The sequence below is a fragment of the Mastacembelus armatus genome, unplaced genomic scaffold (genome assembly GCF_900324485.2).
Source record: "Mastacembelus armatus unplaced genomic scaffold, fMasArm1.2, whole genome shotgun sequence".
NCBI classification, from domain to species: domain Eukaryota; kingdom Metazoa; phylum Chordata; class Actinopteri; order Synbranchiformes; family Mastacembelidae; genus Mastacembelus; species Mastacembelus armatus.
In genome coordinates, this window is record NW_022872892.1 from 5,155 (window position 1) to 24,201 (window position 19,047).

Below are 19,047 nucleotides of genomic sequence, written 5' to 3' on the forward strand. Positions count from 1 at the left end.
ATCAAGCTTTCAGACCATGATCAGCTACCTTCATCTTTTTCATAGAAAAAACTGTTCTCCTTATCTCCAATCCATGATAAGTTTTCCACTCACTTCAAACTTTGTTTCTGCTGCAGATTACAAGACAGGTACTTTAAGCAACTGAGCCACACCAGCCCAGGAAAGGACCTTCTTTTCTCATGTTAAAAGTCCAAAACATGTTCTGTATGACATTTGATTCAGGCTGATTGTAGTTTTATTAGAAGAAAGAAAAAAGTGAATAAATAAAAGGTTGATCCAAGGCACTGTGGCTTAGCGGTTAAAGTACCTGTTTTGTAAATAGGGTAGCCTGGGTTCAAATCCTAGCAGTGTCTTAAAAGCAAGGTCTCAATGCTCAGTCCTTTCAAAACCTTTTCACAACCCCAGCGGTACATAATTTCAACATGATTTCCACAGGAATCCACATTTATGCCATAAGTGATGGACTAAAGACTAGAACACCTGTTACTGTGAATGTGTTCAGTATTTCCTTTTTGCAGAAAGAGTAAGTATTACTTTAGAGCATGGTCCACATCCAACAGCTACTGACCCAGTTTGTAAGGCAATGACACTGCTCCTGATTCAGAGGTTGTTGAAGCTGCTCATGGGACCTGACAGGATTTTTTCTGAGGAGGCTGAGCAGTGACAGACTTAACCACAGCTCCCACTCCCTGTTGTTTTGAAAGACAGGAACCATCACCAACCATCTGTGCAGAACATGAGTGTGGGGTGTATTTATATGGTGTTCCAACTAAACACTTAATAATTCAGCACATCAAACTGAGCTACAAAGAGTTTGCATCACAGCTACATTTGGTAAGATCAGGCAAATGCCAGGCAAATGTGATGACCACTACAGTACATTAACTGGCACAGTTACCGGCTGAGGACATGGTGCTGGGAAACACAACATTGCACACTGAGACCATATGACACTTCTATTGGAGAAGCTAAATCCAAATGATCGAAATGTTCAAGTCATCTTGAGGAAATCATAAAGGAGACCTATTAGGTTTTGATGCAACACGTGTTTCCTGGTAAAATGGAGACATCATACTGACGGGAAGTCCTGTTTCAGTTGCATGAAGACTGATTAAATTAAGTCAATGATGAGATTGCTTCTTTGCAGCAGCCCTGTTCAAGTCCTCTTTCAGTTATCCACACTTTCATAGATCTACTTGTTAGGACACAGTGAGGGTAGTTTCCCTGTCAGGGAATCAAACCCCAGCACTGCTGCCTCATTGGCATCAGCCATGCCAACAGACATGTGGTGCTGTTCTGGCATTATTGCTTCCCACCTTTCAAGTAGCATACACATCATTTGTCTCATCACCTCCACATTTGAATAAATATTTTAAGAACACCAGCTGTTTTTCACACAGGGGTTGTGATTATTTTAAAGTCCAGATCATTTTAAAAGAATGCTGATCTTTGAATTAGTCCTCCAGCCAGGGCTGAATGACAGGCTGAGCCAGGTAGTCCGAATCTATTCCCAGGCAATATCTTCCAGCTCCTTCTCGAGGTATTCCCAGACCATCTGGGACATGTTGTGGAATCCCTACAGCCTTTCGTGGGGCTCAACTGCCTCTGCTCATCACAAAGTATGAGACGTCATATTCTACAGCTACTGACCCAGTCTGTAAGGGTGAGGCCACACATCCATGATGCTGCTACTGATTCAGAGGTGTGGCAGTCTCCTTTAAGGTCCCCTGAGAGGGCCTTTTCTGAGGAGGCACAGCAGTGAGAGAGTCAATCACAGCTAACTCTCTGGTCACTGTTGCATCTCAGTCTTAGAAAACTCATCCTGATTTTACCAAAGGCAGGTGTGACCCAACCTCTTTGTAGCTCCATTTGATGTGTTGAATAGGAACGCTGGATAAATACTAAATAAATAAATAAATAAATAAATAAATGTCAGGTTGGTTGTTTATTCTAAATTGCCCATAGGAGTACGTGTGTGGTTGTGTGTCAATATATGGTCCTGTGATAGCCTGGTGACCTGTCCAGGATGTGCCTTTCACCTGAAGAGAGCTGGGATAGGCTCCAGCAGATCTCTCAACAGGAATAAGTGGGTCTAGATAATGGACTGAAATAATTTTCAAAATTCAATACTGAAATACCTAAAATAAAAACAAAAATGAATTGGAATTTGTAATCTGTTTCAAATCCATGAAAATACACTGATCCCTTTGCAGACCATTAAGTTGTTGTGACCGAGTGGTTAAGGTGATGGATTTGAAATCCATTGGGGTCTCCCTGCGTAGGTCCGAATCCTGCCAACAGCGAGCTTTTCTTTGTAAACAGAAACAGCAACAGACTAACTCAGCAACAGCAACACAAACCTGCAAAATAATGAGCTAACTGCTAACTGAGGTGAGCTGACTGCAACAGTCATCCAGGCCAGGTAGCTCCTTCAGCAACAACAGAGACTAACTGTTACACACTGAATGTATGTCTGTATAAATATAAACCTAAATATGAACATAAATGCTGCTAAACAGAGAATTTGGTGAGCTTTTATGTGAAGGGTAGCACACCTGCATGTGGCTTGTAGGTCTAGAGGTATGATTCTCTCCAGCTTTTCTTGTGTTCCATATGGTCTAGCGGTTAGGATTCCTGGTTCTCACTCAAGTGGTCTGGGTTCAACTCTCAGTGTGGGAATGCCCCCACAGCAGTTTCTCCAGTTGCCAGTCATGCCAGTATTTAATGCAACTGCAGGTTAGCACTTTGTCATTCATTAGACAAAGCTCAGCGTCTTCACCCTTTCATTTGATTGTGCAGCGTCATTATTTAAATATGATAGAACAGTCAACAGGTCATGCTTTACTTAGAAAATCAGATGGGACTACCCTTAATGGGGAATCTGTAGATGGTTAATTACTGATGTACATAAGAATTTAATTGTTATGCTCTAGATCCATGAACCAGAACAGAAGGTAGTAAGACAGAGGATGGGGTCCAGAACTTTGAACCCAGCTCAGCTGTCCATTCTTCTTTCTCTGCAAATCGTATAACTCTTTCGCCTTTTACTAAAGATTTCCGTGGAGAGGAACAGCAAGAGTATAAATTAATTTTTTTGATGCTGTACTATATTGTGGGGCTAACAGCGTTGTCCAACATTATATGTTACATCTCTTTGAATCTTCAGCTTTTGCTGACATGTGGGTTTTGCAATAATGATATATAATCCAACAGTAAAATTTTGTTTTAATATGTGAATGTCATGCTGTGAAATAGAAGTGAGTTGTTTTAAGAAAGGCACTGAAATTCTTTCAGGAAATAATGTTTGTTTTATTTGTAGTTTTATAGCTGCAGGTGAAATGATCAAAGCAGCAGAAAATGAAGGATGAATCAATGTGAGGGAGTCAGTGTCCTGTTCAAGAACCGTTAAGCTCAAAAAGACTTTTTTACTCTAAACACTGTGACACGTCAATGTATAAAAAGTGACTAAACAATTTAAACATGATTAACTGTTGTGGGCATAGTAACATACATAGCAGTTCAATCTTGTTTTCTAAAAAAACAAATTTTGAACCAGAACAGAGAGTGGCAAGACAGAGAAAAGGGACTACAATACCCTTTTCTTTTCTTTCAGCCTATATACAGTATATTGTGGTTTATGTGGGGTTTCTGACTGTGAAGAATAAAAGTCATTTTGTAGTTAGACCCTGATGTCATTACCCAATATTATCATCATGTGGAATGTGTCAGAAGCATATCTGGATGAAGTCTGTTAAATACACATGAACCACTAAACTTAAATCTGTGTAGTGTTTAAGCTGTTGCCTTTGACACCTTAACCCAAGCAAGTCCGAAGTCAATGCTGGGTCCATCTGGCTTTCGTGCCTCTAACGTGTGTCGAGGACACACACGTGTGCTCAAAGAGCTTCAGAAAATAGCTCTGGCAGGAAGGAATTTGCAGAGTATGGCTCATCCCCGAGCTGACTCGGCAGAGAGAGGTAAACAAATAGTCCAGAAATTTGCACTTTCTTCTCTAAAAGATTCTATTTGACCTTCTCTGTATGCATAATCTTTTCCAATATACATGACGCTGTTTAATTGTGGTACTATTTACAACACTCTATCGCAGGGCTGATACATGAAGCTAGTGTCAAGAAAAAACGGTTGTGGCATGTGTCACACAAAACAATGCTTTGGCCAAGTCAAATCAAGCCTAATTGGTAGAGGATGAGACTTTTAATCTCAGTTGCAGTACTAATATTGATTTAACTTCAAATTTGTGTAGAATTTTTTTCAACCACTGCAGGACGATGTTATACTTTGTACTGCTGGTTACAGTGTTCATTTTGCAGTGATAACTAAAAGCTAATCCAGCATCAATCTATTCCTCAATTAATTTTAGCGCTTATCCTTTCAAATGTCAGTAGGAGGGCGGTTGCTGGAGCCAATTTCAGCCAACCTGGGCAAGAGGCGAGGTACATCAAGGAACAATCACCACTCTTATCATGGCTAAACTACAGAGTCCATTGTGCCACGGAAATGTGGAACAATGTGGAAGAGAGAAAGTTCTTCAGAGAGTGTACCGGCTACTACATGCAAGGGTCCATGGGTTATCACTATTGATGTTTATTACCGGTCCTTCCAGAAGCTGGGTAGTCACTTCCTTGTCGTACCTCACGGCAGGCTCACCAGTAGACTTTAGTTGTAGTAGTCCACTACATCCCCCCTCCTGGCCATAGATGGTAATGGGCTCCACAAGTGTCCTCCTTCTCCTGAAGTCAGGTCCACTGACATGAGCTTCTTTGAGGAGGCTGAGCAGGCATAGATGGAAGCACAGCTCACACTGCCTAGTTTTAAAAGACAGTAGCCACCAACCACATTGGTGAGGACAGTGTGTGCAGATTGTATTGATGCAGGGTTCCAGCTTAGGCTTTAGTAATTCAGCACATCAAATGAAGCTCAAAATGGGTTTCTACCTTTGGTAGGCTCAGGCTGAGTTTTCTGAGTCTGAGCTACAGTAAAAACAATGATGAATAAACATAAAATACGTTTCTGTCTGGTTTCGAACCAGGGACCTTTCACATATAAGGCAAACATGATGACTACTACACTACAAAAAATGACACAACCTTTAGGCTGAAAACATGGTACTGGGAAATGCAACATTGTACAATAATCCCATAGGGCACTTCCTTTGGAGAACCTAAATTCAAATGATCCGACTGTGTGTCATCTTTAGGAAATCATAAAGGAGCCCTGAGAGATTTCTTGAAAACATACAGTTGTGTTCCCGTAGTGTAGATGTTAACATGTTTGCCTTACACACAGACGGCCCCTGCACCAGCCTTGGAAGTTGATAAAGAAAAGTACTTCAACATGGTCATTTACAGATGTTTTTCCATTGGCCAGGAATCAAACCCAGGCCTGATCTTCAACAATTTGACGGGGAGCAGTTTGTCCAGTGTCCTGTCCCTCACTGGATCAAACATCAACATCAACATCTCCATGTCAATGCTGATAACATTTGCAGTCCATAGTCTTCAGTCCTCATTCCTTCACTATCTACTTCCCAGCCATAGAAATGTCGGCTCAAACATTAGTTGAGACTGACTTTTGCTCTGTGAGAAATGACAAATTCAGTGCTCTTATCCATCTGAATGAGGCTCCTCACATTTCAGAGTGTGTATTGTTTGTTTTGCGCATCATTTGAAAGTACAAATTCAGCTTTTGTTCCTATTTTCTTTTTAACCAGGTCTGGCAGGGCTCATTAGCATCGTCTTTTATTGGCTAAGGTGCAGCAGAGAAAATGCCTACAGAGCCTGGTATTCCCAGGCAGGCTCCCATTAAAATACTGACCAAGTCAGGCCCTGTTTATCTTCTGAGAACAGACAGGTTCAGGCTCTTGCAGGATGGTATGGCTGTAGGCCACAGACCCTGTGATGAATGCAGCATTTCTTGATGCTGACTGACACTACCAACTGGTTTGTACTAGCTAGAAAGTGAATGCTTTGTTTTTTGCAAGTTAGTACAATCACCTATCCTGGCCAGCCAGACTAACTCTTTTTCTCTTCTACACAAAGGATTAGTCTGGAATCTCTTCAGTAGAGATCAGTTTCCAAGGGGCGGGCCAATGGATGCAGAATAAACCAATCAGAAACAAACAATATGACGTGTGCAGTAGCCTAGAGATGCTAGTGAATGACTGTTATTGTTTTTGTTGTAAAAACATGAGAATACACAGTGTTATCACCAGTTCTGTGCATATTTTTGAATGGAGTAAACAGCAAAGCCAGTTGTAGAAAACTTTGTGGACTTAGAAATATCACTGAGTAACATTAAGAACAAGTCAGTGCATATGGGCAAGGTTTATTTAAATCTGGTTGGATTAATGGATTATAGAGCCTACCCCATTGCAGATAAGGAGCTATTTTGAAGCTCAACGGAAAATAACAACAGCTGACAATGGGCCTGAGGGGGGCACCTTCTTTGTCTATCTTAGGGAGTCCATACAGACAGTGGGTGGTCTCCCCTGGATGCAGTCTGTAGTAAGTGGTCCTGTCAATGGCTTTATTCTTTTCCAGTTCTTTCAAACAGTCAATCACCTTTCTCTTGTAGGTGCTGGTGGGGTCCCTTCTTAGCTTTTCGTATGTCTGTTGGTCACATTATAAATGCACATTCTCCTTGGGGCTGAGCACCCCTAAGGCACCAAGTGAGGCCATTTTCAGTATCAGCCATGGTGCCTGCTACCAGATTATTTTAATGCCAATAAATGACACAACTACAGTAACTTGAAATGTCAAAGTAATGTACGTCCACAGGTACGAAGCACAGACAGCCGCTTTGTTTTGATGATCACCTTATTCAGCATTGCATTTCAGCCTTCAGCTTATTCAGCAATACATTTCAGCCATTTTCAGCAATGTTCAAAAGTTTTTTTTAGCTAAACAGGTTAAGCTTCGAACTCCACTTTTACATTTCAGCTTCCACAATTCTTCAGCATTGCATTTCAGCCTTCAGCTTGTTCAGCAATGCGTTTCAGCCATTATTCTGGTGCCTTGCTCAAGGGTCTCACCTCAGTTGTGGTATTGAGGGTGGACAGGGCAATGGCTATTCACTCTGTGCCACCAACAATTCCTGAGACTCAAACCAGAAATTTTCAGGTTACAAGTCCGTCTACCTAGCCATTAGGCCACGACTGGGTGGTGGTGATTCTACAGGAGAGCTCCATGTGTTGAGAAGAGGTGATGTGACTTCAGGGGGATAATAGGAGAAGGTGTTTCAGTGTCATTAAAAAAAAACATAGATGAGTGACTGCATCATAAATGACTACAGATATTTTTCCAAATTGAAACATTGACCAAGTGGAATTTCCAGACATAGAACATTATGTCTTAATACCTGCTGTTCTGTCCTTTATAAACAGATAACAGACTCTGAGCATTTGAGCAAGGAGGATGACACTTATTTTTCTGTGGTGCTGGTCTGTTTCCAGGCTGAATAAAATAACATAACGTCTGGTACAAAAGCTTGACTTCCAACTGCCTAGTTTGATTATGGATGCTGGTTTTTGACAACATAGTGTCTGTGATATTTCTGGTAACACATAAATGCATCAGTGGACTTGTGACAAATGTTATTTGTACTGGATTTGTACTTTTTTTTTACATTTGTTACTTTTCCTCAAGTAACATTTTAATGAAGGACTTTAACTTGTAGCAGTGTATTTCTACACTGTGAAATTATTACTTTTACTTAAGTGTCCTCAGTATTTTTTCCACCACTGACGAGCAGCTAAACAGGCAGGATGAAGCTAACAGCTAAATGGCTGACGTACCTTAGCATGGGCTCGGTGTGTGTCAGCACCGTGTAGACTCACACTGTCCGTGTCAGTCCGCTGTCCGTCTACTGTGAAAGTCCTAGTGACTGGCCCCGCCCCCTGACTTCCTTTATCCTTATTTCATTGTCTAAGGTAGGATTTGGATATTAAGAACACGTGACAACCGTTTGCGTGATACCAAGTTACATAACATTGGGAAGCACCCAACAGGATTATGGAGGAATTGCAATAAGTCAGAAACAGTTAAACATGTGTTGTTAGAGTGCAGAGCCTATGTCTATTAACAGCACTTAAGAAGATAAAACAGGATGATTTTTCATTAGAGGGTCTTCTTGGGAAGGTTAGTGGAACTCAGAAATATATTGTGGTGCACCTAAAAATGTCACCACATTGTTTTAGTTGATTTATTTTTTTATAATTGGTAATTACAATATTTACAAGTAGATCTTATTTTGGTATCACCATTTATATTTTTAAGACATATTACTGTGTGATTTCAGTAGCCCGCTGCCCTGGATTTAATAAGGCCAAGAGAACGGTAAAAGGATAAAGCGGAACCTTTGTGCGGGAGGTGTTTCCCCAGGTTGGTTTGACGGTGAGATTTCCTATTCCAACCCAAAATGCAATCTGGATGTGGATGGCCACGTACCGTGTAGTTTCTGTTCTTTACAACATATCGTGTTTTTCAGGTCAGTAAATGGTGAAACGTACCATAGCCGATATTATAAGGTTATTCTCTAATTCTTTACCAGTATAGCGTACTGTTTAGTGTATTTACTTGGTCGTTGTCGCTAATAGTTTGCAAGTTTAGTTAGTTTAGTTAAGGCTTTCGGTAAAACTGAGCTTTCCTGCCTCTAGGAACTCGTAAAGTCCGGTTTTATGGACTTAATCTGTTTTTCTGGTGATTTATATGCATTGTACATTGTCGTTAGGATTTCAGTAAAGTACTTGTGTGTGTTTATGAAAAGGTAGTTTAGCGGAACTGTGTCCAATTCGGATCGCGTTTTAGCTAACAGTCTATTAAAATTGTTCTTTAAATACTAATATATTTGATCACAAAGTTTCCAGCTGAGTTAATAGCATATAATTAAAGTATAGGTTATTACTTTTCTGACCATATGTAGTTTTATTTATTTAGTCAACATTTGTTATTACCGGAGATAAGTGCCCTATCGCGGTTGTTTTAGCCGTGTTTTATTGTCCAATTGTGACCGCCCACGTCTGCTCGCTGCATCCCCTTTGTCCTGCTGATTTTTGGGGGTGATTAGCTTGTTCCCCATCAGACTAAATTTACCGCAATGCTATCAACACATCCGGCTGCAAATTACTGCCCTTCAAAATAAGATTTCGTGCTCTGATAATTACAGATTGCGCAATGAAAGCGTGCAGATATTAATCTTCCTGTCTCATTCTTGCTGTTTGGTCTTTTAAACTTTTTCTTATCTCAATCTCTTCTTAAATAATTTATATAACATATAAAATATAAATATTATATGATCACACACTTACTAGAGAGGGGCAAGAAACAGCAATTACAAGTAGCAGAGCAATATTTGCAGTGTGGCTGTAAATATAAGGACTGTATTAAAATGTGTTAACAAACCAAGTCACATGATAAGCAAATGCGGATAATATGATTTATTTAGATTAAAAAATAAAGAAATAAAATGAACAACAACAAAAAAAATGTTTAAATGTCCTGGCACCAGTAGCACCAATAATCTTAATCCAGCTCCTCCTCCTCCCAGCCCACACAAATGGTGTGAAACCATTTGTGGCAGTTGTCACACTGGAACCACGACACCAGTCCCTCTGAACTTTCTGGAGGTTCAGGCTTCCTGCACCGGCCACACCGCCAGACATATGCATCCTGTCTTCTTTTCTGAGCGGTGTGACCTACGAAAGATGCATAAGTTGGATAACGCAATAACTATTATGGGCTGTAATGCATCTGTTATGTTTATTTTTACTACCAGTGGATGTCGTGGGTCCAGTGGACGAGGAGAAGGAGCTGGACAAAGGTTGGGCCATTGGAAGCTGAATAGCTATATAAATAAGAGAAAGACTTTAGATACATCTTGCTTACTCTTCTTCAGGGATAATGCTACCGACATGTCAGAATATTTTGTTGTGCAGTTTATATTAAGCATTGGTGGGGGGCGAGAGGAAGACATTTGGGACCCCTGGAGGCCACATTTTTGCACTGATGTTGATGGCTCTAAAACAAAAAGTTTGTATTTTAGCTTACAAATAAATGCTCAAAATAATATGTAGCACATTGCTATCCATTGCTGTAATTATTATATTTGAATCATCAAATACTCCAAAGCGTAAAACAGATATAACTTACGGTCTTCAGAAAACATGGAGGGAGGGACACAATCTCCTGCAGGCAGGCTCATGGGCGATGGTGTGCTGCTGGGGGCAGGCAGCCAGGGACCGTGAGAGGTAACAGAGTCTTCTGCGGCTGGGGCGGGAGCCGCCAGGCAGGGTGCAGGAAGTGGCTGCCAGGCTGATGTCTTCAGCCTGCTGCTGCTCTCAATCTCTTCAGGCCAGAGCTTGGGCCTCTGTCCTTGCAGCTTGGTCCTCCGCCTCCTCGCCTCCTCAATGACACCAGACATCTCCTGCGCTGTCAGCACCCGGGCCTTGCTGGTGTTCCTCCTGACTCTGCCGGTGTTGCGGGCATAATTGATTTCAGCCAGGAGGTGGGCCAGGTCTGCCGCTAATCCTGCCTGATACTACCAATGGATGGGTCAGGTAGGGATTAGATGAGGGCGGTGGAGGAGGGGGGACAGTGGTCGGGTGGGCGGGGACACGGACTGTTAGGGGATGGGCAGCAGGAGAAGGATGAGAGTGGGGTGAAGATGCAGGGGCAAGTGGGCTTGAGGGTGGGGCAACACTAAGGGGACAACAGTACGTGGGTGGGTAGCATCAGGCGTGGCCCAGGAAGATGCTGTTGGGGCTGGCAGAGGTGGTGAGGTCCCACGACATGGCCCAGACGGCATGACCCGTGACCAGTCAATGGCCAGTGGGTCCAGAGGGTAAAGGCCACACCTCCTGAACCCAGCCACTACAACCCTGTGATCCTTAAGCCTCTGATAAGAGTTTCTCAGGACCCTTGAAAACTCTTTTTTGGAAACCAAAAAAGAGTGGCTTACTGCCGACAGATCTCCTGTAACACCAGAGAAATCTGCCTTCAAGGGTCCGAAGAAACTCACATCAAGAGGCTGTAGGATGTGAGAAGTGTGTGGTGGCAGGCAAAGGAGAATGACCCCCTCCCTCTGTGCCGCCTGGACCAGCTCTGGAACCAGGTGGGACTGATGACCGTCCATGACGAGCAACAGTGGGTGGGTGGCGAACTTGAGGAAGTGCCCGACAAACCACTTCCTGAACAGCTCTCCGTCCATGTACCCTGCTGGCGACTTCCCATAGAGGGCATCAGGGACCCCTTCCTTGTTATAGGGGCCCCCTGGATATCCCCCCTTGTAGATGATGAAAGGGGGGACATCCTCCCCAGCCGCGTTAAAGCAGGCCAGGATGGTGATGTGGTCCCTGGTTCCCTGGGCCTGCCGGTATGTGTGTTTGTTCCCCCGGGGCATGATGACCTTTCTTATTATATTTACCTTAAAAGGGGTCCACAGTACATTTTCTACATGCAGTTTTTCTAATAACATCTTGATGCTTCTGTGAAAAAAATAGAAGACACGCACCCTCTCATACACATACAAACATACCTACCTTTCTCTCTTTTTATTTTTGTTTTCTGTCTGTCTCAATGCCTCTCTCTGTCTGTCTCTCTGTCTGTCTGTCTCTGTCTGTCTGTCTTGGCTTATCCTGCCTCTTTTCTCTCTCTTTTTCTCTATTTAGTTAGAAACATAAAACAATAACTAGAAACATAATGCATCTAAATTCATACAGCCTGATGTGTGTGTGTGTGTGTATATTATCAGTGTTTCAGTTTTATCAAATGTTCACTGTGAACACACACAAAACATTATTTCTCCCCTCTCTCTCTCCTACCCACCCATACAAACACACAGCTTGTTATTTCAATTCAAATACCATTAAGAAAAAAAGCTGTATTTGAGCATTATTAAGAACAAATTGTACTGGCTACTTATATCAGCTATATTATTTAAGGTTGGATATTTGTTCAATAGGCCTCTATGCTTCAATGATCATTAAGAAACAAAAACATCAAGTGGATTCTTTGAGCTTTTCCCGCGGCTGCAACTTTCCTCTTGTCATCCTACTTTATCTACTTGTTTCCAAGCAGGTTTATGTGACATTAGCCTGCGCTTTAATTAGCAAGACAAAATGGCGTCAAGCTAGCTACAAAATGCACTCGTTTGAGAGCAGATCTTCCGAGTATAGCAAAAAATAAAGGCACACTTTAGCCAGGAAAAGAGCAGGCCCAGGGAACCAGGGACCACATCACCGTCATACACCAATCTGTTTTTGTTTTAGCACTTTCAATATCATGTGGCTTCAAATATTGACAATAAAACAAATCACAGAAAACATTGCAGGTTATGCCATCTAGAGTCTCGACATGAGTGTCACCTTAACAATAGGAAAACCATCGAGGAGGTGTGGAAATAGGCTATGTAAACAAAGTTGTATTAAGGTTATATAGTGAAATGTGCCTTTGCATTTTTTATTTATTTTAAAAGAGGACGACATTAACACTGTGGCTGCTTATGCAACATGGGGTGTCAATAAAAATGCCAGTGGCATCTCCGGCTGCCACTTCTGGTGCCGCTAACACTGCGCAAAATACAGTGTCACCACGAGTGGCACCCAGAGATGCCACTAGTGTCAAAGTGTCGCGGCACCTCTTAAAATCCTGTGGCAGCTGCGTGGCACCTCTTGAAATGCAGTGGCATCTGTAGTGGCACTTCCAGCAGCCACAAATTGAGCCTGGCCCTGCTATACAGTGGAGCAAAACTGTTTATTCCACTATTACATAGTGGTGCTCAGGAAATGTCACTCAGGAATTTAAGTTGTAGGTTACCTAGAGAAACCATGAGTTATACAAACATGTAGCATGGGGTCAAATGCACTTTATTGTACACTGTGTTAAGAATGTTTGAATATAAAAATGTGATCTGGATGTGAATGGCAGTGCACTGTGCAGTTTCTGTTCTTTACAACATATGTTTTTCAGTTCCAGGCTGTATCATTCACTGCTACGCAGCCCCGGCACTCAGGGCCCATAACAGTGTCAAAGGTTTTTTTAAGAGAAGGAGGTTTTGTTGAAAGGATTTAGTTTTTTTGTCAGACCTCTGTTCCACACTCCAGTCCAGGTGGTGGTGCTAATGCACCTTTAAAAGCTGGATTGTCAACTGCCATTAAAAAGAAAGAAGACGATCTTTGAGATCAGGACAACAAAGAAACAACTTCTGAGCTGCAACGTGGCAGCGTAAATCATAGAATCAGAACATGAATTTAATCGATCAGGACCACTACAACAGCGGGATGAAGGTAGAGAAGCAGGACTTGGAATATATCGACCAGGACAACTATGAAACCGGAATAAAAGAGGAGGAAGAGGATCCAGGATTTGTCAACCAGGACCACTATAAAGTCGAAATAAAAGAGGAGGAAGAAGATCCAGGATTCGTCAACCAGGACCACTATAAAACCGAAATAAAAGAGGAGGAAGAGGACCCAGGATTCGTCAACCAGGACGGCCACATGTGGGGAATAAAGGACGAGAAACAGCAGCCAGACTCTGTCTACTACAACCACAACAAAACCGAAATTAAAGAGGGGGATCAGGACCTGGAATTTATTGACCACGACCAGTGGAAAAGCGGAATAAAAGAGGAGAATCAAGATCAAGATTTCACCGGCCCGGACCACAGAAGCAACGACCCCGCCAACAGGAATGAGGAGGTCAGTGTGGAAAGGTTTCATAAAGAGGCCGGAGTCAATAATCTAATTTTAGTTCAATTCTGGAAGCGTCTAAAATCCAGTCTTTATGTTTATGTATTTCCGGGTGTGTACTTTCCTGGTTTCGCCCAGTCCTGAATAAAACAGCTTAGAAGTAGGTCTGAGCCATTACCCAGCTAGTTTACTAAGGATGAGTGTTGCTACTCTGATATGCTACTGTTAGGTAAATTCTTTAACAAATAGACTCAGAGGATGAACTTCGGTAAGATTATATAGAAGTTTTACTTGCAAGGAATGACAGTCACACCGCACCTTAAAGGCAAAGGCAAAGGCAAATTTATTTGTATAGCATCTTTCATACACTATGCAATTCAAAGTGCTTAGTACAAGCTGCAGGAGGGTCACTGGCTGCTTGCAGCCCAACGCATCAGTTTTCATGGTAGCCTAACACAAAAAAGTGATTTCTCACAGAAAGACATCTGGGCCCTTAACAGATAGTCAATTAGATTTTTCGGTGGCTGTTTCTGAAAACCAAAATTTGGGTAAGAGAAAAATTAATTTATACCTAAAAGACATTCTTTAATTTCAAACTTAAGCTAGTGCTTTAAATATGGTGCTGCATGGTTGTGTCCTCTGTTTACAAATGAAAGATAATAAAAGTTAAAAGTAATGTTAATACTAAGAAAAGCTATTGCAAGCATACATTTTAAGAAAAATAGTTTTAGAAATAAATGACAAAATATGTGGATGAGGCACAACACAACTTTACAACTTTGGAATGAAATAGAACTTCAAGGAAACAGTTTTCATAAATGTGGTTTTAGATTGTTCTATCATGTCATTTCATATCTTATCCATTTTGCTATTTTATTCTTCTTTTTTACAAATAGAAAAGAAAAGGAGTCACCAAGACCGTCACAACATTGCAGAGTTTAAAGATTAATCAACGTGTTTGCACTGCAAAGAAAATGTACGGCTGCAAGCTATGTGGAAAAACCTTCTTACAGTTAGGCAACCTGAAAACACATCAGCATATTCACTCTGGAGAGAAGCCTTATAGCTGTGACCAGTGTGGAAAATCCTTCTCAGCGGTATACTACCTGAAAACACATCAGCGTATTCACTGTGGAGAGAAGTCATACAGCTGTGACCAGTGTGGAAAGTCCGTCTCCCAGCTAGGCCACCTGAAAAGCCATCAGCGTATTCACTCTGGAGAGAAGCCATACAGCTGTGACCAGTGTGGAAAGTCCTCCTCACATTTAAGCAACCTGAAATTACATCAGCGTATTCACACTGGAGAGAAGCCATACAGCTGTGACCAGTGTGGAAAAGCCTTCTCCCAGTCAAGCTCCCTGAAATTACATCAGCGTATTCACACTGGAGAGAAGCCATACAGCTGTGACCAGTGTGGAAAAGCCTTCTCACAGTCAGGCTCCCTGAAATTACATCAGCGTATTCACTCTGGAGAGACGCCGTACAGCTGTGAACAGTGTGGAAAAGCCTTTACAGAGTTAGGCCACCTCAAAAGTCATCAGTGTATTGTGGGGGTTTCACACCATGTCAAAGGGTCACTTGGATATATTGACTTAAATCAATGTGGGGGTTCTACACCATGTCAAACGATCACTTGGATATATTTACTTAACCCATGCATGGTATATAGTTTTTAGTGTTTTTTTTTTTTTTTGGTTTAGTGTTTTAGGGTTTAGTGGGTTGTAAATAACTGCCAAAAATTTTTCTTTGCTGGTAAAAAGGCTGAAAGTAGATACCTGAACAAACATGTTGGCTCTGTTCAAGATTAGTCCACCCTTTTTTTTTTTTTTTTGTCAAAGATATATAAACCTGATTACTGTAACACAAAGGTCAGAGAACGCTATCAGAAGTCTTCTCTCAATGCGCATGAAATTAAACCTGAAATGATTCATCACACTTGTTTGTTTCTGAGAATTAGCAACTCTTAACCTACAGAACTTTCTACCACAGTATTCAATCGGGATAGAAGCCGTACTGGTGTAACCAATGTGGAAAAGCCTTCACGGAGTTAGGCCACCTCAAAAGTCATCAGTGTATTCACTCTGGAGAGAAGCCATACTGGTGTGATCAATATGGAAAAACTCTCATTAGTTCAAGTGCTCTAACAGTCCATCAGCACATTCACACCAAGAAGAAATGTTGACCACTATGGTTGAAGTCTATATCAGAAAGCATAAGGACCCACCAAGACATTACACTGCTGTAAATAGAACATGTCCACCGGACCAAAACCCTTGAAAATGTCCAGCATTTTGATAGTCAAGGGCCTCTTAATTGCTGGTGGAAATTGTGGGAGATAGGTCTAAGACTGGCTTTTGTCTTTGTTTTTCTATAGCTATGAAATAGAGGCTGTGTCTTAGCAGGTAGAGCAGGTCACCTATAAATACAGTGTTGCTGATTCAATCCCTGGCTTCACTAGTCCACATATTTTAGTGTCTTTGGGCGAGAAAATGCAACCCATGTTGCCCCTGGTGGCAGTTCCATTGGTGTGTGAGTGGATGGGCGAATGAGCAAAGTGTAAAAGTGCTTTGAGTGGACTTGAGTGTAGAAAAGCACTCTACAATGTAGTGAAATTAAATATATATGTGTTGAAAATTAATGTTTATTATGTCTGGTTTATGAATTATAAATATAAACCATCTTCATAATTTTGGAACACCAGATCCTTTGATGGCAGATCAATCAGTCAATTAATGAGTACTACACAATATCAGTCTAAAATCGGAGTGAGAGTTCCCTGATTCAGTGACGTATTTACTGTGTGAAATAACATAGATGATGCCAGTCACAGATGCTTTTTAAGATTTATTCAACTATTAAATGGTAGATACATGCTATTTACATAGGGGGAAACAGGGAGAACTGGTCAGAAAAACTAGATGAATTAACAAATAAAACGTAACAGTATAACCGTAGGTTATATGCAGAGGTGAAAAAGAAATCTTGAAATCAATTCATGCTCTGTGTTAGTCTGAGGTCTAAACAGCAGTTAAGGAGGAAGCTGTAAGTATCTATGGAGACCAACTGAGATGATGAATGTGAGACAACCAGCACAGCCATGGTTTACTTGTCTGACCTCAGGTTTACTGAGGCTCAGTCTGTTCCACTGTGTGCTGGTCGAACTGCAGTCTGCCTGCAGGTGGCAGTTGCCTGGTGACAGTTACGTCAGTGTGTGAGTGGATGGGGAAATGGTCAAAATGTAAAAGTGCTTTGAGTGGACTTGAGTGTAGAAAAACACTACAAGTTTAAGACCATTTACCAACTTGTTATTTTTTAACTTAGACTCATTATCACTAATGTTTGATAAATGCCTTTAATCTAATGAAAAGAAGTTTAGTTAATGTAGTGTTTTATTACCTTTGAATGCTGTGACATGCAAACATTTGTGATATTTTCTAAACTTTTATTCTTACTTTACATTGTATAATTATTTACTATTGTAAGTTTTATCTAGTGTATTACTCTGTTTTAATTCTTGCTCTGATCTGAAGTGTTAATTGATGATGTGATCATAATGGATTAAGTCACTTGTTAAACTGGTGGTGATTGGTCAGTTTGTCTTAAATAGTTATTTAGGTCATGGATGACATATTAGAAATTCACTGAAATGCTCAAAGGTGAAATGTGGTGTAAAAATCCCACTCTGACATGATCTTCCTCACTTGATGGAGCTGGATGTCAGTAAGTGTGTGAATAAAACTCAGAAAGACATTTCTCTGGTGTGTCAGTCTTTATTAACACAAACTGCCTCTACAGTTTTACTAATAGAAAATTTGTTTTAGAACCCTGGTGTTTTGGGGTTCATAAACTATTTATACATTCCTGCTACTTTCTTAGCTAAACATGTCATCGCTGGTCAGATTGGGGAAGGGTCCAGAGAAAACTACGAGTCCGACATTAATTTAGCGAAGTTACACACCGACTCAACATTAATTTTAGTGACCACCGATTGGCGTAATCGGGTGTCATTGCTGCCGACGTGATTAACAATTTTTCCATATTTACGATTAGCCTTAGCCAGCAGCTTCAGATTTGACTCGATGCCGCCCGCTCTGGCCCCAGGAATACATTTGACTATGGTCGCTGGCGTCTCTATTTTCACGTTTCTGACTATGGAATCGCCAATTATCAGAGTCGGTTTCTCAGCGGGTGTGTCGCTGAGTGGGGAAAATCTATTAGAAACGTGATCTTCGCCTCCAAGGCTAACAGAACCTTATACTTATTACAGGTATCATTATCGCTAAAGGAGGCAGAGGAATAACTAAACATGTGGCACACCGAGCAGGAAAGAGAGAGAGAGGGAGAGGCCATGTTAGCTAAGCTAACTAGCTAGCTAAGCTAACCGGTAGGCTAACGAACACTAAGTTAGGAAATAGCAATAAATACCGGTCAAAATAGAAAGATACTTGACTAGTACTGGAATGTAGCAGTTAATGAATTGTTTAGAGTTTAGTTGGTTTTTAGGTGTGTTAAGCTATAGCTAGTCTGTAGATTAACTATACAACACACACAACACGACACGCTTGCAAGAGAAAGTGATTCGCTTACTCGGAGAGCAACACACTCCGCAGCTCGTCTAGAAACACAAATAAAGCCACAGAGATCTTGAAGCATATGTGTTTTGTAGCTCCTGCTGCTTTCTGGTCTGAGAAAAAAACTATCCTTTCAACAGTAGCTATTTCTCTTACAAAAATCTATTATATATTTATAAGTTATAAGTCATGTTTTATCTTCCTAATTTATTGTGTTGTTCAATATTTCCACCTGTGTTCAATTGTCTCCTGTGTGTATATACACTAGCCCTGTTCTTTTGTTCTCCTTTAGATTATCATCAAACAGTGTTTTTGCTCAACATGTATTAAAATATCTTTAGTTAAATTACTGCATTTTTACTGATTGTATGTTCAGGGTTGTGTTTTATTTGTGTTTACCTTTTTTATTTATTTATTTATTTATTTGTCAACTTGTGACAAGATGTAACCACTCAGTCACAACAGCTTGCCTGTATGACAGTTGATTTTGACAGTGAAAAAAAAAAAATCAATTTTATCAATTTATTTCCTGTCACATAGTGCAGGTTAAGTGTGTTGATTGGTATGTAAACTGTGCAGAACTGCTGAGAAGGTTTAGAAAGTAATATGTCCTTTTATTATTGTGGAAAATCTACAGCGGAGAACCTAAATTGTGTATGAACAACAGATATCATGGCTGTACTAGCTACAAAAACCGAGATCTAGGGTACACATTAGAATTAGGTTAAGGTCAAGTTTAGTTAATTTAGTTAAGGTACGGTTTAGAGTTAA

The 19,047-nt window shown here is 41.0% G+C and overlaps 1 protein-coding gene and 2 non-coding genes across 4 annotated transcripts; all 3 read left to right on the forward strand.

The window, feature by feature from the left end:
* The first annotated feature begins 2,221 nt into the window (after positions 1-2,221).
* trnas-uga (transfer RNA serine (anticodon UGA)) lies at positions 2,222-2,303 on the forward strand. Its single transcript has one exon. It is a non-coding gene; the product is annotated as a tRNA-Ser (tRNA).
* A 702-nt stretch (positions 2,304-3,005) lies between these two features.
* Positions 3,006-3,120, forward strand: LOC113140241 (U5 spliceosomal RNA). The gene has a single exon (XR_003296632.1). It is a non-coding gene; the product is annotated as a U5 spliceosomal RNA (small nuclear RNA).
* A 5,291-nt stretch (positions 3,121-8,411) lies between these two features.
* Positions 8,412-17,455, forward strand: LOC113140239 (zinc finger protein 135-like). 2 transcript variants are annotated; one of them, XM_026324038.1, is made up of 3 exons: positions 8,412-8,505; positions 12,984-13,714; positions 14,602-17,455. In XM_026324038.1, exons 2-3 carry the CDS (start codon positions 13,259-13,261, stop codon positions 15,379-15,381), a joined length of 1,236 nt encoding a protein of 411 aa, XP_026179823.1. In that variant the 5' UTR covers positions 8,412-8,505; positions 12,984-13,258; the 3' UTR covers positions 15,382-17,455. The 2 variants fall into 2 exon arrangements, with proteins under 2 accessions (XP_026179823.1, XP_026179822.1); XM_026324037.1 differs by lacking the exon at positions 8,412-8,505 and having other exon boundaries at positions 12,104-13,714.
* The last annotated feature ends 1,592 nt before the right edge of the window (positions 17,456-19,047 follow it).

What these genes read in the sequence shown, in the direction of transcription:
- LOC113140239 (XM_026324038.1), top strand. Translation starts at nt 13,259, where the DNA reads ATGAATTTAATCGATCAGGACCACTACAACAGCGGGATGAAGGTAGAG. An exon ending in CCGCCAACAGGAATGAGGAG is followed by an intron (nt 13,715 to 14,601) that starts GTCAGTGTGGAA and finishes TTTTACAAATAG; the next exon opens with AAAAGAAAAGGAGTCACCAA.